At 38.7% G+C, this 24,515-nt stretch overlaps 1 protein-coding gene across 9 annotated transcripts in view; it reads right to left on the bottom strand.

The window, feature by feature from the left end:
- Positions 1-2,917: 2,917 nt before the first annotated feature.
- The window catches only part of MSH3 (mutS homolog 3), a 107,768-nt gene continuing 86,170 nt past the window's right edge, over positions 2,918-24,515 (bottom strand). For 5 of the 9 annotated variants that reach the window (XM_026083801.1, XM_026083806.1, XM_026083805.1 and 2 more), the window contains 4 exons: positions 9,646-9,832; positions 9,304-9,433; positions 7,327-7,501; positions 2,918-4,127 (listed from right to left, as the gene is read on the bottom strand). In XM_026083801.1, coding sequence (XP_025939586.1) covers positions 4,019-4,127; positions 7,327-7,501; positions 9,304-9,433; positions 9,646-9,832 — 601 coding nt within the window. In that variant the 3' untranslated portion in view covers positions 2,918-4,018. Of the gene's footprint in view, positions 4,128-7,326; positions 7,502-9,303; positions 9,437-9,645; positions 9,833-9,859; positions 11,350-12,739; positions 12,796-24,515 lie in introns of those variants that run through there. The other 4 variants (XR_003256346.1, XM_026083808.1, XM_026083811.1 and 1 more) reach the window with 4 other exon arrangements.

The raw sequence follows: 24,515 nt of genomic DNA, 5'->3' as shown, positions 1-24,515 counted from the left end.
CCAATCCCTTCTTCTTGGGCTCTGGACCTACGCTTTGTTCCAAGTCTTCATTCAGGTGTGCAGACTACAAATTTGTCCCCCAGAACTGAACTCAGATTTAACAAATATGGGATCCGGTTTTGACTGCCAGACAGATTTTGTAGGGGGAAAGGGAAAGTTTTGAAGACAGACCAGAAAATTATGCTGTAAGAGACTGTAAATTTCCTCTTGCTTTGGCCTTTGTGGTTCCCAGCACTTAAAAGGTGATGGGAACTGTCCGCTCCCTTCCTACGCTCCAAAATCTGAAACAGGGAAAGGAGACAGGCTGCTCGAACTTGCTTTTCAGATCGTTGCCCAAGACTTGGGGAAGCGGTGCCAGGATTGCAGAGGCAAGTGCAGTGACCACCCTGAGCAATGTTTGGGAGAGCCTCCAACAACCTGAAGTGCGAGCCAGGTGCCTGGAACAGAGTCCTGCTTTCCTCCGTATGGTGCAATCTGCCAAGTCTGTACTTCCACTGAAAAATGCGCTTACATCAGAACTAAGCAGAAGTCAAAAAATTGAGTTACATTCTCACTAAATTCTACATACAGTAGAAATATTTGAACAATATAGTTTCCAATAGGTTTCAATAAATAAATATTGTTTCCAAGACTCATTGCAATAACCGACTTAGCTGACGTTTCAGTGATTAAATTCATTTATACATGTTGTAAACTCATATACGTAGGTAAATTCATCTAATTTCTATAAATACTTCTGGGAAACTTTACAATACAAAAAAACCCTCTTGAGAATTACTTCAGTGAAAGATGTATGCCAATAAGAAAGATAATTGCTACTGATAACATATTTTACTTCATATATTCTATAATAAAGTTCTTATATAACCAAATATAAAAAGGCAGTGACAGTGGATCCAATCCTCTCTCCTTCTCTTCCATCACAATATTCTACCAGTTTTTGTTGCTAACCCGTGGCACTGTTATTCTTAAAGCACTATATTCAAGACAAGATGCACAAAGGCATTTATATTTTTATGTTAAGAACAGGGAAGTAAGAACAATGAAGCAGCTTAAGAAAGTGATAATCTTTAGAAAATAGATAAAAGCTGTAAAGTGCAAAAGTTTTTCAAGGAGACTACCTTTATGTACAGCCCAAAGCTATATTTTTCGACACCAATATTAAATTTTAATGATGTCAGTAACACCTTGGCACAGAAAGGAGACAATACTCTGCTAAAGTAAAATTTATGTTTTCAGGAATATTAATGTTTAGACAAAGAGATTTAGACGCTGGTTTCTTGAAAGTCAACTCAAGACTGACACGAATTTCCACTATAACCAAGATCTATCTAAGTACAGGGGACTCTTCTTCAGCCTAATCTCCTTTACACAACAGCCAGCAGTACACAGGTCACACTTTCAGCTCAGCATACAGCCAGCCTGTGACTACTCTGGTTTAAAAATGGAGCACATCTCTGGTATAAATGCCGCTACCAAAATTGTATTTCAAATTACCTTTTAGGATGAAGGTAATCAAGAACTCAAGATATAGAAAACACAAGGCTTTTGGCTACCCACAGGATACCACTTTCTCTTCTTTCTGTCTTTTAGAAAGGCTCCTGCTGACAGCCAAAGTCGTCCCAACTCACCACAGCAAAAGAAAAGAACAAAAACCTCCTACAAAATGAATGTCTTCCTCCGTTTTCCAGCTGGTCTCTGTTTCCTTATATCCTTCTTATACTGTAAGCTACCAGGGGCCAAGGAACGTCTGTCTAGTTGCCTCTCTAGACTGTGTCTAATCTAGCGCTCTGCAAACGTACCCAACCGAGCTCTTAGCTCGTCTCGGCCCCRGCCGGCTGCCCGCACACAGGGCCCTGCTCGGCAGCGAGCTCCACTCCTCCACCTCGGCGGCACGACGAGCTCCGAGCTCCATTTAAATCTGCACTGTACTATGTGGCACATTGCAGACTTATCCTAAAAGCAGCAGTAAAAACATCTATCTAACAACAGGGTGCCTCTCCCCACAGGGCATTCCCAAATGGCCATTCAAGCTTTTACCTGTCTGCTAGGAATGCTAATAATTAGCAGGGAATAAAGCTATGGCTTTAATAATTAGCTTGCATATCTACAGGAAACCTTAGTGGGATCACCTTATTCGGATAGCAAGATAACCTCCCTTCTTGAACTGAACAGGGCTAAAATCAAAAGTCATTTCCACCACAATCACAGCCCTTAAGAGAAAAACTTGCCCTGGCTGCTTTGTACTTGGTGGCACAAGCAGGTCAGTAACACCTCATCCACTTGCCCTTTCTTAATTGCACCCCCCCTCCCCCCCCCCAGTGCATCCAGGTGTTTTTTCTCATCAAAGCACAGTCTGAATGCTCCCTTGAGGGCAGAGAGTCCTTCTGGGAGCATATTTAGCACGTATGGGAATTTAGTGCTGGTTCATTTAATCTCTTTGAAGATTATGGTAAGAGGTCTTTAGATCAAATGCACTGGTTCTGTGTGCATCAGTAATGGAGAATTACATTCACTGTGCTTCACAACGTATTGCATGGGCAAACACGTATCTGTTTCACACTTCGAAAGACTAGTTTTCTTCTTCAGCTCTTCCAGTTTAGATAAATATACTGTAGACTCAAAGGAAATGCTCATTTTGATGGCTGCTATTTGAGTGGCAGACAAACTATTTGTTTAAAGGATGCTCTGCAATCTGAAGGAGAATTTCAACAAAAATCTTTGGTGAAGGTTAGCAATTGTTTATGACAAGTAAAAAAGTATATCATTTTTTGCAGAAGAGTTCTTTACATTGGAAAGGTTAGATCAACCACTGATACCATGATAYCATTTCATGTTCATCTGACATGCATTACTTATCAGAAAACAAAAACATACCCTCATATTTACTGAAACAAAACAATCAGAAAGGCTGAACTGTCTCAAAGATGACAAAACTCCATTTTATTCTTTTCCTTAGAGCAAAAAAACAAGATATTTTATTTCACTGAACTTCTTCCCATACAGTAAAGTATTTTTTAATTATAACAAACAATCTTGCTGTGTTTCAAGTATTTGAACATCATTGTTCTTTTTCTTAGCAAGATATTCCACTTACTTTTATAAAGGAACACTGATTTGGAAATCACATTCCCATTTGAAATTTGAACTTGATCATTGCAAGTAAAAAATTAAAAAATACATCTCTCTCTATTCCAGGTTTACTCCGCACTTGGCAGAGCTTTGGGGATTACCAATTGCATAGTTTGAATTGATGAGTCACCTGTTTTACCTGATGCTACCTTATTCCAACATGACTTAGAGTAAGTCTTTCTCCAGACTCTGCCAGAGAGGACCCAAATCAGGAGTAAAGCTGAAGCTGAAAAGGAAGCAGGCGTTTATGAGACTGAAGAAGGAAAAGGAAGAGGAAAGCCAGTCTATGCATGTTTTCTGCTCCTGCTTTACAAACTACTAGTTGCACCACTATTAATCTCATCAGTAGAGCAGAGACTCTCCTATCCAGCCACACAACCCTCACTTTCCTAAATTCTCTCTGTACATAAAATTTAGCAGGTGCTCTACCAAAACAGAGAATTTTAAAATGCATTAATACTAGAACAAAACATAATGTCTCTTTATGGTATTCACTCTTATAGGTTGCGCAGCAGTATAACACAGATASTCAATGAAGACTCAGCTACATTTTTCCCAAAGCAGAGAAATATTTCTTTAGAAATCAAAGTACAATAAAGTTAAAAGACAATATTTTATTCATAAAAGTATTATCTAATAATTTAGCAACATAATTTTCATGTTTCCTAAACATATTTTAAACTTAATCCAATGCTAATAGACATTTTGCAATTCAGCAAAAGGGTGGGAAAACACTTTGGAAAAGTAATGTGAAAGGAGAAAATTACATATGATCAGGAAGTGGATGCTAGGCTTCGTATCACAACGCTCTTATCGCTCAAAAGGTAGAAAAGTCAACTCAATGCATCTAGAACCTATCTTCCATTTTTAAGCAGGATGTAAAGGATTAAAAACTGTCCCTTCTTTCATCTTCAGGTTCACACGCACTTATCCATTTCTGTAGTTCCCGAGAATCATTTATCTTCCATACTTCAGCAAAAGACTTTAGTTTTTTTCTGAAAAAAAAAAAAAAAATCAAAACAAGGTCAGTTTTGTAATTTAAATGCATCAAACCTTGAAAGCCCTACAGTCATTTGCAAAATTTTATACACAGTCAAAAACAGCAGTATGCATAGCTCAAAGCATTATGTGAGCCATAAATACAGTAAACAATCAGGTAACATTTTCTTCTATATGTATTACAGCTCTAGGATAGTCAACAATGTAATTTTACAAATAACCTGTAGTACCAGAAGCATCAACAAAACGAAACAGAAGACTGAGCAGAAATAAAACAAGAAAGCAAATAAACAGTATTGTAGTTTGTACAGATACAGATGTTCAGCATTCAGTTCCTACGAATTTGCACTTGTAGAATCCATAAGAGAATGAAGGGAAATTGCATTTTCAAGATCAGTTAGTGCACACTTGCTTCCTATGTTCTTTTTAATGTGTTTAGATTGAAGAAAGACTGATAAGAGTTGTAATAAATAACAGCAAGACATTTAAAATGGGTTAGCACACATTCCTGATGAGAAAAGATGTCAAGGCTGGATGAAATTACCCAGGGGATTTTCTTAAATAATATGAAAGTGATTAAAAAAAAGTGACAAGGTAGCTGGCCTGTGGGTATCATGACAGCACAGTATACTGCTAGGTACAGGTCTGAGCTTGGTTCCCAAGATCGCATCTGTATTTCTAGACAGGAAGCCATTAAGTTCCCATGGCAAGGAAGGAATTTTTGTCTGTGGAACTTGACCTTGCCTGCGCAGGCTAGATGCTCACTGTTTAGGCTCAATGGTAAAGTACATATTTTGTTCTATCTTACGTAAGAAATAATTTTATCAGCCCAGAAGGCAAGTGCTTTTCTTCTTTAATAAAACATGCAATTGTAAAATGCTGTGAAGCAAGAGAACTATTGCAATATACTAGAGTCAGCCTAACAACAATTCTGTCCTGAAAACACAGCAAAATACAAAATAAAACTGCAGATTAATAAAAACATAATYTTTTTTTAATAATTTTTATTTATTATCACAGATACACCACAACAAAGCTCATATGCATTTTAAAATTGGTTAATGCCTCTTTTGGGTAGGAGCTACAGAAAAATACTTTGATGTTTAGATCACGCTCCGACAACAAAGGAAATAAAGAGGAATACAGGAAAGAAAATACTTTTGTCATGAGCTGCACAGAAGAACTGGAAGAACTAAAAATGATGTAATAGAAAAACTCATGCACTGTGAAGTCATCAGACACATCTGATACTTTGTAGTTTTTCACGGACTCAAGCTCAAGGTGCTTATATAGGTGCACGAAGGTAGCTACAAAGCGCACGCAAGAGATTTACAGTGAAGGACTGACCTGGCGCAGTGACGTAACGCACAGGACTGGCAGCTCCCGCGTGGCTGGTGCCGCCGTCCCTGACCCCCCGCAGCCCTGTCTCCTGCTACGCGGAGGCGCAAGCGGCACGCGCTCTAAAGGGAGGCTGGTGTGGTGGGCGATGCTGCAGCTTCGCAGCTACCTGAACTCTGTCCAAGCACCAGCCGCTGCCCGAACGAAGGGTCTCCTCTCCCTCCCGCCCTTGCCTTTTCCGAGCGGCGCTGCCCTGCTCCCGGAGGGAAGGCCAGCGAGCCCCTTCCCGCAGCAGCCGCAGGCCCGAGCTTGCCAGAAGGCTCCCGACCACCTCCTCTCCCAGCCGCAGCGCTCCCGCAGCCCAGGCGGCAGCAAACTGTTAGGTACTGGGGATTTCAGTCTTTGTGATAAGTCCTGTATCCTGACTCATCACTGTTGTAGATTAAACGTTTGTTCTCTTCTCACTTTACAAATACAAGCACACTACATACCAAAAGCTAAAATACAGATGGTAGCTTATGTAGTCAAAAGCTGGAAAATGCACAAGTCCCACAAGTAACATTTCCCAGTCAGCCCGAGCTCTGCCCCTCTGTGCGCACTGCAAAACAGTCTAAGTACATGATCATGTACTAGATTTATTGCAAATAGGTTTTGTATGCGATAAACTCTCTTTTAGCAATGGATGCATTCTAGAACTCTATTTGTGCCACAGCCAGGCAATATCCTAACATGGGTTTGTCAGATCAAAGGAAGATAAACCAAATGGACATATTTTATTATTTCACATGTCAATTTGATTACACAAAAACTCCAGCTTTCCGGTTCATATTGTCACTTTTCTGGAGAACGACTTTTTCTTATTTTCAGAACCCCATGTATCTTAAAACAACAGAGTTAAGACCTTGCTAATAATTCTTTGTTTTACTTTTGTAAATTATGGACCATTATTTCTGAGGAACATAAACCTCCATGTTATTTTCCATAAGCTGTCATGTATCTTCAATATAGCGTTCCTGGCTTTGCTTTCTTAAAGAGTTAATAATTGGCTTTAAGCTCTACGCAATGTTATACTTCAGACGAACTGTTTGCACCGACAAATAATCAGTATTTAAAATCTCTTACACAATACTTCTGCTAGGATTATTTGTGGCTATCAGGCAAGAAAGGTCTTGATTTACTATACTCCTAAAGAGCTACCTGAATTTTATGCATAGGGCTACCACTAAAAATAACAGCAATAAAAAATTCAGCGGAAACGCATATGAGTACTAAGCTTTTGACATCTAAATTGTGTACATAATGTTACAGGACGTATAAAAGTGATGCTATTTGATACACAAGGGAATTTTCATTACCAGTCTGATATTTAAGGTATATATGCCCCTAAATGAAAACTGGTTATCAGAAAAGTATTAAAAACCCCAGACTTCCAGTAAAATTTTGTATGTGTGCGGGGCAATCAAAGTCTGCTATAAATATTTAAAGTTAAACCAGAAGCAAAATTATCAGCATTCCCCTCTACACTATAGTCTGCAAATACAATTTCAAATTCCAAAGCAAGTAATACACTTTCTAAATTAAACCTATTAATATTTTTACTATCACTGGTAAGAACAAAAATAAGCATTAGATGATACAGTCATACAAAATTATTTCAATAATTTAATCTAAAGCTTTCATTGAAATGGATAGCACAATTTCTTAAATATTTTTTGAAGATTTTGTTTCATTTTCTCTTCCCTAAAGTGCTGAAGGATATCTGAAGCAGCTCTTTTTTTTTAAACGCCCAGTATGAAATGCTCCTCTATTCACATCTGCAAGTTTCATTGGAAAAAAGAAAATCACAATTGTTCTGACCTTTTCACATTCACTAATTCCTCCAACTCCTTTGATTTGTGAGCTGCCTTCTTCAAGATTTCTTCAGGAACATCTGCCAGTTTGGCAACATTTAGCCCATAACTCCTTGCGCTGACTCCTTTAGTTATTTGATAAAGAAAAGTGATAAATTCAGGATTCTCTTCATCTTCAGATCCTAAAGAATAAAACCAAAATAAAAAAAAATCTATTAATAAAATGTAATGACCTGAACACTGAAATGATTGAGACTGTGGTCTCATTATCATTCATAGTTCCCATGAGATTAATTCCACTGAAGAAATATAAAATTAGAAAAACGTTTCCTTGAGTCCACACATTTTACCTGCATATTGTCAGACTGATAAAATGCTTTACTGTAGTTTTACCTGGAGTCTTATTACACAAGAGCGTGTGCATGTGCATGTGAGTGCATGCATGCGCAAAAGCTATATACATGGGTTCTTATCCCTGAGGCTGACAAGGCTGTTAACAACTTAAGAGTCTTTATAGGCCAAATTGATTATTTGTGCTGTAACCAGGGTACTGCATCTCATGTCTGCCCAGCAATTACAGAATAAAGGAGGCATCAGTAATCCTGCAATTAAGAAGCATTTAACTACAGCAAAACAAAAAGCTTCTGGCTGTCAGGAAAAAGAAAATGCTCAGGAAAAACAGAGGTGAGGATGGTGACTCTTCAGTTATGGAACCTGCCTTCTTTTTCTTTTCCATGACAATAAGATGGACAGCTGTCATTATAAATGTAAGAGCTGTAACATAAGAGCTGTCATTATAAATGTGATGACTCCTTCTTCTTCCTCTTTAGACATTCTTGCTACATCCTCCACTACCAAGGATTTTTGTTGACAGCAGACCAACTATGGCCTCATTCACTGCCATTCATTCTTCTGTCCTGTCTTTAAAAAATGCAGTTTTTTGGGAAACAATAGAGATTTCCATACATGCTGATGACTCAAGTTAACTTGGTCCAAATGATTTAAGTCAAAGTTTGGAAAAAAAAACACCATAAAATTCACGTTAATTAAAACGATTCAAATGTTAAGACAACAGACACAGGAGATAAAAATACAGGCAAAGTAAGAAATGTAGATATGCTGTTGCTCCCAGGCTGTGGTACAAGGCTGAAAGGACCATGTCCATTGTGCTTACCGTAGCAAAAGAGCAAAGACTGCATGCGGCCTGAAGGTTCAGGCCAACTAACATTGAAAGTGCTGATACAGCACATTGAAACACAGAAGTGTATAGGGTTTCATGGAGCCAATATCTGAGGAAGAATAAATATTGAATAACATTCTCATCTCTATGACATTTCAGTATCTGATATCAACAGTTCAATCACTGAACTCTGTGTCCAAAGGACAGGCTGATGTTCAGGCAGGTGATGCTCTGAACTGGGAACGGCAATGTGGCTAGACAGTGGTCACCTAGACACAACATCACATTAAGCCACTAGTGCTCAAAGTTAACACACATTTCAGGGATTCCTGCTTCTAAAATTAAACAGAACACAACTCTCCCTCCACCAAACCTCCATCTGAAGTTTATGAGCGCATTGCTTATCTGAATGTGTGAAGATGATAAGCACTGTACAAAATTAGGTTACGGCATGGAAAGGATGAACAGGGATTAGTTTTCTGCCTCTTCTGATTCAAGAACTGGGACTATCAAATGAAGGTATGTGTTGTTTCAAAACAGTTTCAAAACAAACAAAAGGAGGTGGTTCTTCACACAACACAGAATTAAATTTTGGAGCTCCTTGAGACAATATGATGAAGATGCTGAAAGTGTGCATGCATCCACAGGGAAAACTAACAACCTCATGGAAGAGAAATCTATTGAAGATTATTAAAAAGCAGAAATCCCATCTGAGTATTGAGGCCCCCTGAACAGCAAGTGTTTGGAGACAATGAAATCTTTTAGAAAAAGAATCACCRTATGTTTGATATATTTATACTGTACCTTTTTGTTCACCACTTTCCTCCTCATTCACCAAGAAAGCCATGTGGTAATTGCCAACTTCTTCTGGATACACCTTTTCTAGCTCACAAACTGAGGGATAGTGAGTGACAAACAGTGTCAGTGATTCCACCTACAACAATGAGATAGACACATATGAGGATCTGGTTTTTAGTTTTCTAAACATACCAGCAGAACACTGGTATCCTTTCTCCACAGTTCTTCACTCTGAGTTCAGACATGTCACACCTCTGCGAAAAGGAAACCTACCCCATGTCAAAGTTAACCTACCACAAATACAGGCTAAGAATGCATTTACAAGCATCTGTCAGACTTGATACTTACATCTCTAATAAAATGTTCAAGTGTAGCATAAGCAATAGCAATTCCATCATGAGTGCTAGTTCCTCTTCCCAGTTCATCCAAAATTACTAGTGATCTTGAGGTTGCTTTTCTTATTATCTCAGCAGTATCTGTCAGTTCCTCCATAAAGGTACTTTGGCCTTTGTAAATGTTGTCTGCTGCCCCCATTCTGTATTAGGATAGAAAGCAGATTAATTTATTAAGTTCAAATAAAGTCCAGAGGAAGCAACTCATGTACCGTTAAACAAGGGCTTGCATGCGTTCCCCAAGACAACAGGGTATACTGACCCTGGGGGMACCTGGGGAAGGTTAGGCTTTAGGGACAGCAGAGAACTCTTCTGCACCAGCAATAACCTAGTCCCAAGGTAAATCCAGCAACCCATGTCAACTAAAGGAGTCAAGAAAAAGGAGCTAGACAAGGAGGTTTTCCAGCTTGACAAACTGTACAAGGACCCTAGGAACTCAGACCAGCCAGCTATCTAGCACAGATAGCTGTGAAAAGGAATGATTTTATTTTACTTTTTGTTCAGTCTGAGTTTAGTCTGTTGTTTTTTTTTAAATGCTAATGTCACCTGCTAGTATCAGGTATTAGCATTTCCATGCAGAAATACAGTGTGAGCTCATGTGACTGGGCATTGTACATCCAGATACACGTTAGTTCTTTCAGGAAGTAACAAAACGACAGTGATTTCTTCCCATTATAAAGGTATACAATCTCACTAGTATGCCTAAAGATAATTTTAAGAGAAAGATTTAACTCTCCTCATCCTCTTTACACAACCGTACTTGAACTTACCAACCTCCATGCTCTTAGGGATTCTCCTCTACTCTATGCACACACACGCGCACGCACACACACACAAATTCTTTCATGTTTCATACAAGTCTTCTAAGACTGTTCTAGATTCATTCAACCTTCAGCCCTCATGTCCCATTTCAAATGGTGAAATTGCAGTTTTAATCTCAGAAACCTGTTGGTAATTAACCATATTTTTCTTTTGCAGCTTTCTTTGCCTATCTAATAAAATACTCTTTCTACCTGGAAGAAAGAACATTTCCTTCTTCCATATATGCTTTTCAATTATATTAATTATGTTACAATATCACTTTTGAGATAAGTTATCGTTAGCAGGCCACTGAGCATGGCTGTAAAAATGGATTTGTTCACTCTCATCAGCCAACAACATAATTACGTACAAGTTGCATTGATTTAACGGAAATTGACTCCTAGGCTTAGTATATTATATTCTCAAATAGAACAGCAGGCCACAATAGTATTTAAAGCCAATCAAACCTTTAAAGAGAATCCCAATATAGCTTTTTTCTCCGAGCCTTTTGCTGCRTCTCTAATGCAGCCATGCCCGTTGCCTACGGAAGCACCAGCAAGATTCTCATCGTTTTACAAGGATCTTACAATTGTCAAGTGTAAGCGATTACCAACACCAAAAACTAGCTTCCTGGACACAGTAGAATTATGTTTTCTATACGTTCTCCAGTTCCTGCCCTGAACACTTGCTATAGTGGCACACATAACTTAACAATACACAAGCCTTCAAGTACAAACGAACCAAGTTTGGCTGGAGATGGGCATTACGATACAAGGAGCAGGGCAAGTGTTTATGTAAATCACTTCTTTGAACATGTAGGTATTTGCATACACACACAGTGGGGATGCTCCAAAATGCTCTGAAACAAAGGTGATTTTGCACATAAACTAATTAAACTTTACATTAGTTTCACTGAATTAAATATATAACTCCAGATATCGAGACATTCTGAAATTAACATTTTATTAAGCCACTCACTACCATAATCATTTTAAATGCCTTAAATATGTACTGGGTTGTTAAGAACTATGAACACATCACTGAGTTTCTTAAAGTGTTTTCCCCTGCCCCATTTCCTAGTGTGCTTCAGCCAACATCATGTACTACTGCAAAATTAAACAATGACTCTTTATTGCAATATTGTACAAATCTACATATAAATTAGACCTGTCTTTAATGCTACTAACTACAAAAAAATTTTCCAGAATGACAATAATTTTTATGTCTAAGCAATCTTTGGCTCCATAACAGGCAGCTTTAACCTTAGTTTCCAAACCTAGGACTATTAATTAGTATTACTATTTTATCTTTTTTATTTGGCTTTTCATATTGGGATAGCATCTAAACAAGCAGGCAGTCTGTTCTGTACAAATGATGATCACACTGAGAATTCTCAGATCTGTTTTTCTCTTGGATTGCATCATTTCCATAGAGCCCTCAAAATCATTTAGCCATTTTGAATCTAATTGCAATCACAGAAATAGTTGTCAGAACTTCCTCACTGAATGATCAAGATACAAGCAGAAACAAGTATCATTCTCCTCTTGTTGTTAACAACAGCTGTAAAACAAGCCTTTCTTTTCAGCATCTTAAACATTCAAATCCAGCTCAAATTCAAATCCAGGCTTATCTACAGATTAGGAAAAAAACCTTGTATATTTTTAAATGCTATAAAAACTCTTGAATGTCATTCGCAAAAAAGGATAAAATTGCTCTTTCTGCCTCTGCCCTTGAGAATCCTGTAAGAATCATACTTCTTTAAAATTTAAGTGATAAGCAGTACCATCCCAGAAATAAGTAGAGACAACTGTTTTACATGGATGATTGCATTTATAATACTAATAGCTAATATGCAGCAAGGCACTGTTTCCTCAGTGTATGCTATATAATTAATGATACAATAAAGTATTTGAGTCAAAACACCTATGGCTTAAACAACTGTTTTTATTAGAGTTTAAATCAGTAGTAGTAATAATAATAATAATAATAAAAATAAAGACACTAAACTTCCAAAAGGTACAATCACTTTGAATTTACATTTTAATGTGTTTTGCCTCCCAAATATTTTTATACATGAAAATATTAGGTCTTTTTCTATAATATTTAATAGAATACAGATTATTTATCATTGCTATCAGCTGCTCTATAGGTAACACTTGGGATGCTATCCTCATGAAACTGTGCAGAAAAAAATGTTATATATATTCATCCTGGTCTTAATGCTGCCAGCCCTTAAGCCACCTACTTACCTTTTTAYACATGGTCCTCATAAAGTCTCCAAGACTCTAATTATTTAGTAAGATGCCTACAATGAGATCAGGTTTTTTTTTAAATTTTATATGTAAACAAAAATAACTGTTTGATTAGATTTCAATACTGCATTCACCACCACAGCAGAGACTATAGCATGAAATATGCCAAGAGGAACCAGTGATCCCACAACAGATGGATGCAAGCATGTTATGCTCTACCCACATTCCTTTTTCTTCCCTCTGTTAATTAAAAAACAATGATAAAAAAGCCAGGAAAAAAGGTTGCAGCAGAAGAGGACAGGCACAACAGGAAACCATTAGAGCAGGAACAAGGCCACTCAAGTCTCCACCTCTACTCGTTGCAACACCAGCTGTTGAAAGAAGCAACGCAGTTAATATAAAAACTTCCATTTCTGCTTTGGAATTTCTAATGTCTACATTCAGGAGGATTATTGCATTCTGCCCACGAGGAGCACGCAGACATCCAATGTGAAGAGTGCCTCTTTAGTGCTGGCAAGAGACCCATCACTCATCAGCAACTGCAATTTGGCTAGAAACCACTTATTATAATATCTCTTTGACAGCCAACCTAATTTCATACAATTAAAAGCTCTTCATCTTATAATATTCAACACATTTACTACGTAAAGAAAAATGAATTTAGGAAGCATTACCTCTTTTTAGTGCTAGATATCAAAGGCAGAGATTCTTGTCTATAACCTCAGCAAGAAAACAACAAAGATGCAGTGTTTTCATAAGCTAATTCTGGAGGATAAGCTAGATGATGTGCAGCAGTAGCTAGCTTTATGTAAATCAGTTAGCACTACATGCTCAACTTTCATGTGTTCCCCTTGGAGAAAAGACACAGATTTCTTTATTCTGCACTAGCAGCACTCAGATGGCTGGTTTTTTAACCTGCTTTCCAGGGTCAATGCAGCCACATAGCTCCAACCTTTTTCAATGCAAGTGTTCACTGTTCTGGGAAGGTATCCTATGATATTTTGTCCTACTACTGCACTCTCTAAATCCTGGGAATTTTCTAATGATATAAGATGTGATAGCACCCAGAAACCACTAGAATGAAAAGTAGCATAACTTTTCTCCTTGTAGTCCAAGAATTTTTAGGAAGCCAGCACCAGTTTAAAACTGCTCTCAGCAGGCATGAACTAACATTGCTATATTCTGTGGTCCTGAGAGTTTCCTCAAAGTCTGGTGCTTTTAAGCTTTTGATGGGTTGGACAGGTCTGAGGGCTTTGACAGTCACCCATATGTGGACGTCCACACAAGCCTTCCACTTGTGTGGAAGGAGGCAATGAAATTGAGGCCAAGGAGTGGCACTTGGTGCTCTTTCGCTCAGCAAGCTGTTATTACTGCTCTCAAAAAACAAAGCACCTTGAGGAAGAGGGCAGACCTGCAGACCAGGGATGCCCAACAGCRGCAGAGGAACAACAGAGTAACACAAGTCACTAACTTGGAAGGGAGCAGAGAGGCCACCAGAGGAAAAAGCCCCAGAGGCCCTGTGCTAGCAGGCTAATGAGGAAAGCAACAACACAGAAGTTAAAACAGGGACCACCCCAGCATGACAGAAAGCAACAGAAAACTGAACTTTTTCCAGCAGAACCTCCCCCTGAAATCCAGGAGCTTCTACTTGATTTTTTTTCCATGCTGTCTTTCAGAGAAAGTTATCCAACATGCTGTTAGTCAGTTTGGGTACAAAACAAAGAGCATTGTGTGGACCTCAGGTATTTTATTACATTTTATTAGCAGGAAGCCCTACCACTACCTGCAAAGATACCCAAGCAGCTTGAATGCTCCCAGTGGTAAACAAAAACTAACTACACAGCACTGAACAAATCCTAGAGAACCAGACTACAAGCACATTTTCCAAAAGCCTTATTTTCAGACAGCTGTGAACATCATGATGTTACGTATTCATTCCTATTTTATACAACACCACACTGAAAAAGCATTAATGAAATTTAAGATTTTTCACCTTGGTTTTAGAAAGATGCACTTGATTTTGAAAGTCCCTTTAACTAAATACTGGATAAATGAAACCTAGTGCCTGTTACAGAGGAATAAATCTAATTAGCATGGAGTCTCTACAGACTCCCTTTGCAGCGATTGCAGCGTTGTCAAGAGAAGACATTCACACTTCCAGGTACGGTTTGACTTCCCAGGCACTGGAATTAAAGCCAGACTTCTTCACAGAACATACTTACAATCAAAGTGTTTATTCATCAAAAACATTTAAAACAAAATCCTTTTTTTCTGTGAGCACATCCCAATCGTAATACACAGAGTACTGCTCTCCCAACAACAAAGATTCCTTCTCTGATTCAAAAAGAACACTGACAAAAATACAAAAATATATTCATAACGTAACTTTACAATTTCACTCACTCCCTCTCATGCAAAACTCCTTCAAAATGTCATTTCAAAGCTCACTGTATTTAAACAGGACTTACTTAAATTAGAACAACTAGTTTACAAAAAGAAAAGACTAGATGGGGTCTTGCTTTATAGTTTCTCTCTGTTCTGGTATGGGACTGTTCTATACAACATGTTCATATTTTTAAGGAAGATTTCATAACAACTGCTTCTTATCCTCTTATTCTTTTGCAGAAAGCAGCCTTTCCAGGTAAAGTTTCACATGTGGTCTCAGCAGAAAAGAAATGGTTGGAGAAGTGGGGGCATTAACTGAAGATCTTTATGAGAATAGAAAAACTTGCTACTGATCCTGACATGAGTGGAAGAACACAAACACAGTATTATTTCAACACTTAGATACATCTTCTCCCTTTAATCTATGCTATTAAACTTTCTGTTAGGCACCTAGCTGTAAATTTAGTCAATCACAGTCTTAAGAGATTCATTAATGGTTTAATGTCATTATATAAATAAGAGCTCATTCCCAACCTTTCCATAATCCTCAACCAGGTACTATTAAAAAAAAAAAAAAAGAAAGAAAGAAAACCACAATCCTGTCCTCTTCACATCAAACACCACATACTTAGACTTCAGTTAAAAATCAAAAGTAGTTTGCAAATGGGTCTACCAAGAAAATGGAAACAGAAACACTAAACCGAGGACTGACAGGCTGACTATTGCACATCCTCTCCTACCATAGTCTCAAGTATCCAAAAACCTCTAACTAGATCAATCATTCAGTTTTACCTGCGAAAGTGGTTTAAAACCCCAAATATTTTAGAAACAAACACTCAGACAGCTAAGGAAAATTTCACAGTGGTTAGTCTAAAAGTAGCCTGAGTTGGATATTCTAATCCTGGCTACTTTCCATATGCAATGAAAATTTATTGAGTAATTCTTTAGAAGATAGCATCTGCAATAATCCCCCGCTGAATACTGGTAAATCATTTACTTTATTTCTACCAAATAATTCTAATACTGATTCAAACCAGAAGCCGATAAAAAGAAAAATAATTCACAGAAACTGCAATTACAGAATTCAAAAAAGTAACTCTTTGCTTAAATATGTCTGAATGCATTGTTATTGGGGTAGGCAGTATTTTTGCATTGTGCATGAGCAGCTTCCAAAAACTAAACGTGTACAAGCTTACATGGTTGACAACAGCAGGAAATAAGAGGACGCTTATAATACAAACCTATTTATAGTCAACATGCACACATTCATTCAACTATTTCTACAACTGTTTTATTTGCGAATTATAAATGAAGAAATACCCATGGCATGTTACCTAATTTAAAAGAACAGTTGTTGAAAAGCCTGACAGGATGCATTAAACATTTAGTGTAAACTACCTTTTTATTCTGTAAATTATTATAGACATACGATATTCTCAGTCACTGAGAACTTAATGAAACTAGTAAAACCAAACACCACTAGGGGATATATACTTTGCATAATCCTGGGGAAAAAAAGTGGTAAAGCACATCCAAAGTGATATTAATACTCATTTCCCTAAACTTGCCTTTTGCCAGTTTCTTTTCCATATCATCAGGTAATTGAAATAGCCAGAACAAGTCATCACTTAAATCCTTATTACCTTATCGACCTGGCCAACAGAGGCATGCTGCATGCACCAATACCCCAGTACATTAAGAGAAACTTTTCTAACAGATCAGCTTTCATGATGTGAACTGCATTGATTTTTTGCTGAAAGCCAGAGGAAACAACAAAAACATCCGTGGTTTGCAGTGAATACTCAATACTTTAAAAGCTTCACCTGAACTGACAGAACCAGGGGGACAGAGCTCAGAGCACAAGATACCAGTCTAGGCAACGCAGGCCCTGAACGACAGCGAGTTACCCACGGACGCCGCTTCCCAGCGCCCTGTAAGGCGCAAGGAGCTYGGCCGCTCTCCCAAAGCCTTGCCCTCCCTTACGCAGGGAGGCTCACCTCAGTAAGCCCTTCTCTCAAGCCCAGCCACGATGCCTGCACCACGACAACCGCTCGCTCCTAACAATATTTGTTACGTCTCCTCGGGCAAACGTGTCACGCGCTGACAAAATAACTCGATCGAGTTCTGGTTCGTTCCAAAATTTTCCATCGTATTTTAAAACTGAACTTGCTCGCGTCTAACCTCCTCTCCCTCCATTCGACGTAGCTCCCGACTCTCCCCAGGGACCGCTGGCTGCCTGCGCGCGGGCTGAGCGCTGGGAGGACGCGGGGAGGAGGGCCGGGGCAGCCCCGGGCCCTGCCACTGGCCGGGCTCCGGAAAGAAAACTGGCAGCAAGTCTGAAGATGGACACGTGGGCTGGGGAGCGGATCGACACGCTCACGGTTCCCTTGCCAGACTCCCGTCACGGCAGACCGGAAACGCCTTGTTCTGACTCTTGGGGTTTTATAGTAGATTAGGCAAGTAATCAGCAGTGGATCTCCTTCCTTTTAAACATACAGAGAAACGTGACTTTGGTACGGCCATGCACCTGCTGATACCAAATCGAACCCTAGCAGACACTTTTTCACTATGATTAAGCACAGTCACTATCCAAAAAAGGGGACCGTGTTTACTGATACTGTATTTCTGTCAAAATGGACATTCTGTGACTTCTGGAATCTTCCAGAACTAAAAAGTCTTGGGGGCTGGAAGTTTTAGAAGTATTTTTAAAACATTCATCAAGTTGCTCAACAGGAGCAAATGCAACAACGCAGACACAAAAGTAGAATTAGAACAAGCAACTATGAGAACATATTTAGGAACATAGCTTTTTATGTATATATGCAAATTATCCAAAGCTGTGTTTCACACTTAGGATTCTGGGATTTATATTCATATACATTTGTATAGTATCCTGAGGAGTATTTGATGAGAGCAAATTAACCCACATTCCTCCAAGAACTACGGAGAGCAACGTGAAGATGTGGTACACATGCAATAGCCTCAATTTGGTGTTAGAACACCCAAAGGATATTACAACCAATATGTCAATAGATTGCTCTGCACAGGTCTATCAGTTTTCATGTTTACTTTAACACAAAACTAAACATTTCTCTTTCCTGCCCTGTGTGAGAAAGTTGTGATTTGTCCCTGTACAGAGCTACAGACCTGAGGTTTCCATTGCAATGCCCGCCGACTGAGACACCGGCCAGTGCAGGCAGGGTGTGCTGAAACGCTGGTACGAGATGGAAAARCAGCTTTACAAAGGCTCCATGAAGCAGCTGAAGCTCCAAAGACATGCTCGTACCCTGATTTCTCTCTAGGAAACAGTTAAGGCTGTTTAAATTTTATTGACGGTCAGGAGAAGGAACAGATTAAAAGTACAATCATTTTGCTGAAGTGAGAAGAGCAGATACTCAAACGTGGGTATTCACTAGTGAGCCGTCAATATTGGCCTGAAGAAGGCGACACCTGAAGGCAAAAGACCCAATCCCCAAACGTGCGCAGGTTCACACTTCTCCCTTGGGGATTCCAGGGAGGAGGCGACTCGAGGGAATTAAGTTAAATTAATGTGCATATGTAGCTGAAGGATTGAGGCCAAGGGGGGATTAAAAAGCAGAAACTATAGCAACAGACTAAGGACAATAGCTGGAGCATTCAGTGTAAGTGAACTTTTCCCCTTTTAACCTGTGGACGCTACAGAAAATCCAATCCAAACTGTGGCTAGGTTAAATCATAGCATGGAACAGTTTTAGAAAGGTAAATACCACCATTTGATTTAAGAGTTTCAACCTTGCTGTAAAAAAACTGGTCAGCTCTGCAGACAAGCTTTTTTTTTTTTTTTAAATAACTTTAAATATATTTTTAGTATACAAGGTTTTCAATCCCTTCTCAGGAATCCTGCAAGATGCAGCAGAAATTGTTATAAAACTTTCTGTATATGGAAGCAACTATGGGTTTTAGAGATTCCGTACTGAATGAATTTTCATTTAGGATTCTCATTTAAATCCCTGCAAACAAACCAGAAGTTTTTATTTAGTTTTACTTGATTTTACCAAATGCCTTATGCAAAAGCCATAGACTGTTTAGTTAAATATATTATTATACGTACATGAGATATAGCCCTACTACTGCACATGCTTGTTACTAGAAATAACACAGACATGAAGCTAAACTAGCTACAAACGCATGCATAGCATAGTTTCAGTTCTTTCTGCAGAGTTACAGAATACTGTCAGAAATCCCATTACAGTCAAAATTCATTGTGATATGTTCAAGATGAAATTTCTCTAGAAAAACAGAACAAAAACATTTCCAATTCAACACTAACTATAACTTTTACTCATTCTCCTCCTTTTCAAAAAGAACCTTCCTACATGATAGAAAATAGGTATGGGCAATTTAATCTACCCCCCTTTTCTTTTCTCTGGAAGACTGAGAATAACTTATCCCAGCAATGTAATTATATGACGATTACCATAAATGAAAGGTTTAAATCATTTTTGCTACTCCAGCAATAAACACAAATACAACAAACACAAATATAGTAAGCAAGAACAAAATGATACAAATTACTGCGCCATAAAGAAGTTGTATTTCTGAAAATTACTGCTGGGTCTTGACAGTGAACTAGTTGTGTTTGTCTGACTGCCATTGTTGCTTTCCAAAGTAATAAAAGCATTAAAACATACTTGTTTAGCGAACCAGTATACAGAATTCCAATATGGACCTGCCAGGAATTTGAGATTGCATATTATGAATAGTTCCCTACTTTTCTGCACAATATACAAATTAATGTGTAAGGCAAAAATAATAAGCATCACCACATGTAAATAGAATATAAAAAGGTGTGAGCAAACACTTTTGCTTTGAAATTTTCTGGGCCTGATCTTTCAGAGGCTAACTGCACAGGCAAATCCAGACAATCTAGTTTTCCACAAAGGAAAATCAGAATTGCTTAGATTTAAACATTTATTTTCAGACGTAAAAGCCTAAAAAAACCAAACCAAACCAAAACAAAAAAAAMCCCCACCCACCTAATAAGGCATCAAACAATGTTTCGGCCAAAACCAGGTAATACACAGACAAGCTGCTATGCTAAAATAAACTCCTCTACAGCTTCTATTCAGCATTCTCTCAAGGCAATTTCTAAATTACACAAGATGTATTCGGACTACTCCGCCGACCACTGCTGTCACCTCAGGAGTGGAATTTGGAGCTTGGATTTTATGATAAAGTTATTAAGCAGCTGAGCAGCTGAATCTTCATGCCAGGTTTTGTGATTTAACAAACTGATATTTCTAGGACAGACAGGACAACTAATCTTCATAATCCTACCACATAAGCCTCAGAGACATTGATAAAGCTTAATAAAGCAACAATGGAACCAAGGAATTTATAAGTTGGGTAACTGCTCTTTTCTAAAAACACCAAAGTTCATATGTGATATATAAATGAGAGGCTATTTGCTATTCTGGCAAAATACTGYAGAGATGACTATAAAGGACAACTGATTATTGCTAAGTACAGGAATGCACAAAGTCTGTGCCAGCCCAGTCCAGTGATCTGACTAATTTCTGAGGTTGAAAGGCACAGGACTCCTGTACCAAGACTGATGTTGTAACTTCAGAGAAAGATCTTTTGGAAAAGATAAAACAACAACAAAAAAAAGTCATATACATGATCGCATGCATAATTCTAAATGTAGTATTTTTTTTGTTTAATATTTATTCAAGGAAAAAAAATCTGCCCCCAGGGTGAGAAGCAGTATCATCATATTCCAGTCATAGAATAAAGGATTAAAAACAAGATGGGAGGGGCACATTTAAAACATAAAAGCTCCCCAAGTCTTTCCTGCACGCTAGTAACCATTTTAAAATGTCATCAGCATCCTCCCCTCTCAGTAAGCAAGGTTAAATACACAGGGTAATTTTGGGTGGAGAATGTCCATTTCTTCATCACACTTAGTGAAATCATGGTGCAGGAAGAGTCTTCTAGTAAAGAAAATTTCTAAAGCCTTTTCAAGCTGGTGAGATCCTGAGCAGCCTCCTTGCAAATAAAGCTTGCCTGTGAACTGATCAATGTATAAAGTAGCAAAGGATGTAACAAACTGGATTCTTATTATACAAACTGCTCTATTTTCCAACCTCAGCTTGCATATTGCTGTGCAAATACCAACTTCTCAGCAGTGAAGCTCCAAATAATGAAGCTTGTTATTTATTTTTTCAAATAAGCATCAATGATTTTTCCCATGTCCTGCTCCAGGCCTTCTCCTTTCCACTGATCAACTGATAAAACCGGAATGAAATAAGGACAAGGCCAGAGCTTCATTCAGCTGTATTGTTTCTCCTAAACTCTTCTAATGTAAATGTCCCTAAATATCTGCATTTATGTCCTGTTTCTTCATCTGATTCACCAGCGGAGAAGAAAAATGTTGTGGCTTGGTAGGTAGAGCTCAACCTATTACTCAGTCGATAAAACATTATTTGCCGTGTTACAAAAGGCTGGAAGTTTTTGTCATCAGCAGTTAGACCAATGCAACACATTTCCATTAATATTTACAGCCACTATTCTGTTTTTATTCTTAAGTGATTTACCCTGGATTTCAATTTATTTTATTTGAGGTAAAAAGAGAAAAACACCTGGAAAGCTTCTTCCATTCAATTTCTATTCTGATATGAACATCCTTTTTTTCTGCTTCAAATACCATTCCATTCTGTGCTTACCAATTTTCTCAAAACTTCTTGTAAAATGTACTTCTATCAAGCCTTGCAACATTTTAATCTGTTAATGTAAATCATGCAATTTTAAATACCTTTCAAATTTTAATGAGTGACATTCCAATGAAGCAAAGAGAAAAATAAATACAGAAACATCCAAAACTGATTGCACAAATGTTTTCAGCTGCTAACACAATATTCACTTTCCACCGTGGTTTTTAATCAGTACTAAAATTTGTACTGATGCCATAAATATGCATATTTTATGCAGTAATTATGTTTGTCTAGAGAGAGAATGGAAAGGGAGGTTTGTCTACTAGTTCCTTTAGGTCTACACACTCTTGACAAAACAGCAATATGAGTTTGTCAAGTTGTCAAAATTAAATAGGTATTTAGGGAGTTAATGCCAAAAATTATCTACTGTAAGACCTGACCTTTTTCAAAGTCATTTAGAGACCAGACAAACAGACATTTTGAATAAAATATACAGAAGCAAGAATTGTGGCATGTTTGATGTTGATCCTTCAAAGAAATGTGGTTTGAAAGGCTGTGTTCTGTTTTGTTCTTTTAAGTTTACTTTGAAGAAATGCTCCATCCCTAAACCTCCTTCTAAGCTTTAACATCATTTCTTCCCAGATTATCATATCCTCCCCACTAGAGCATGCCAAAACAAGGTAAGGATGAGAGACTTTAAGACAATTTCAGTTGTCCCTGAAGGTCATTTGATTTTGTTAAATGTAAAAAATTGCTACACCTAAACACAGTTTTGCTTTTTTAGTACACTTGTAGGTGGAATAAACTTGTTATTCTCTTACCCAGGAGGGCGATATGCCGGTAGCTGGCTCCTGTTTGTTTTTTCCCTCTGAAGAAGAATGACCATGCTCTGCTGTCCTGAGTGACAGGACTTGACAGAAAGATCATATTACCTACACCCTCTRGAGTCCTCTACATGTCAAATCTGTGCTCGTCAGCTGACGACAGTGCCATTGACAATACATGAGATCCTTCCAGTGCAAGGAGAAAACCAATGAGTTTACACCAGTGGGAAAGGGCTTCTCATATGCACCCTGCAGTAACAGATATTTGCAGTCTTTGTGGGGGTTGCACAGATGGATTAAGTGAACAGGCCAAGGGCCACAGGCCTCCAGCATTCTTCCACAAGCCCACAGACAGAGAGGAACAGTCAAACACCTCCCCTAATTCCTGGTCAATAAATCCAGTTTTAGGATTTCTCTCTCAAGGCAGAGAAATAAGATGTGTGAAAGGATCCTTGATGGCTGCAGTATTTCAAACAAAAAAATGTATATTTCAGTACAAGTACACAACCTTTCCTCTTCAATTATTGGGAGTATGGATCCTACTGCAGGTGACTGATGTGTCTTTCTGCTCACAGGATGATGGAAATGAGGAGTGCCAGTCACATCAGTCAAGCAGAGATGCAAATGCTGCTCTTTCAGATCTAACATCAGGCTCAAACTCACGTGAGTGTACAATGCTCTACAAACACAAGCGGAATAGCCCACATCTCAGCTTTGCAGATTTCAGGATCAATGGAAGATGCTACCTAAGCAGTAGCACAGCAAACCTTGACAGGCAGCAGGGGAGGTACAGCCACCACCTCACAGAGCAAAATGTCACACCGACTTATCCACTTAGAGTGGATCTGTGATGAAATGTCCTGGTCTTTAAGCGCAGCCTCCTACTGACAAAGAGAGACTTAATCTCATCAGTGTCACCATGTTAAGCCAAGTATACATATGAATGATGTCATTTCTTCTTTGGACTGGAATGCCTAATATAAGTTTACTGGCTGACTTGGGCAAAGGGTTTAAAATACAGCTAGGTGGTCACTGCAAATACAGCAGGAGCTTTTTTTGCACCTATTTTATTTCTTACAAAAGGGAGGAGAAAGGTTATCTGGCCAGCACTACTGGGGTGAATGTAAGACAGAGAGCCAGTCTGAACCAATGAGAAATTGGGACCCAACTGAGATAATACAGCCAAGCTGGAGTGATGTGCTGGTCTGGGAGAGACTGATAATATCTTGCTCACTGACAGTCCTGTAGTAAACTGGTAATGCATGTTCCTAGGATGCCTTTTCAAGAGTAAGTACAGCCTGTTCAGAGAAGATGTTTTGTTAGAATCTAGAAAGACTTGGCAGGTGAGGGTGCGTGTAGAGTCCTCTGAACAGTGTCACTGTGAGGACACGGTTCATAGTGACATTGGTAGGCCCTTCAATACAAGTTTCAATAGCAGGAGGTGATCTTCAGTTGGCAAATCTGTCAGGAGCATAATTCTTCCTGGCAGTGATCACATTTCCTTCCCTTTATAGAACTCGTTGCTAAACTCCAAATCGCCCTTCCTCGGCCAGCGACATGCTTGGAACCGTAGCTCAGATCCTGGAGTTGAAATAAAATGACCCACCTGAGACCAGTGGCAAGGGAGATGAACCTCATCATTTCAACATTGGATGAGGCTGTCAGTGCTCAACCAATGCAGACGGCACCCTTTCCTCTCCTCTACTTCTCCCTTTCCTTACGGGCAGTTTCTTGTGTCCCAAGGGCAATGAGGTCTCTGCAGTGGGGTCTGAAGACCACCTTCATGGACAACTTCAAGAAGCACAGCCAGAACCTGATGCTCTCTCAGCTTCCACATGCAGGAGGACACAAGCAGACCGCAAGCATGCCAGA

Source organism: Apteryx rowi, unplaced genomic scaffold (assembly GCF_003343035.1).
Source record: "Apteryx rowi isolate R43461 unplaced genomic scaffold, aptRow1 scaffold_616, whole genome shotgun sequence".
Lineage (NCBI taxonomy): Eukaryota > Metazoa > Chordata > Aves > Apterygiformes > Apterygidae > Apteryx > Apteryx rowi.
The sequence above is the reverse complement of the archived record's forward strand: the minus strand, read 5'-3'. Positions and strand labels throughout refer to the sequence as shown.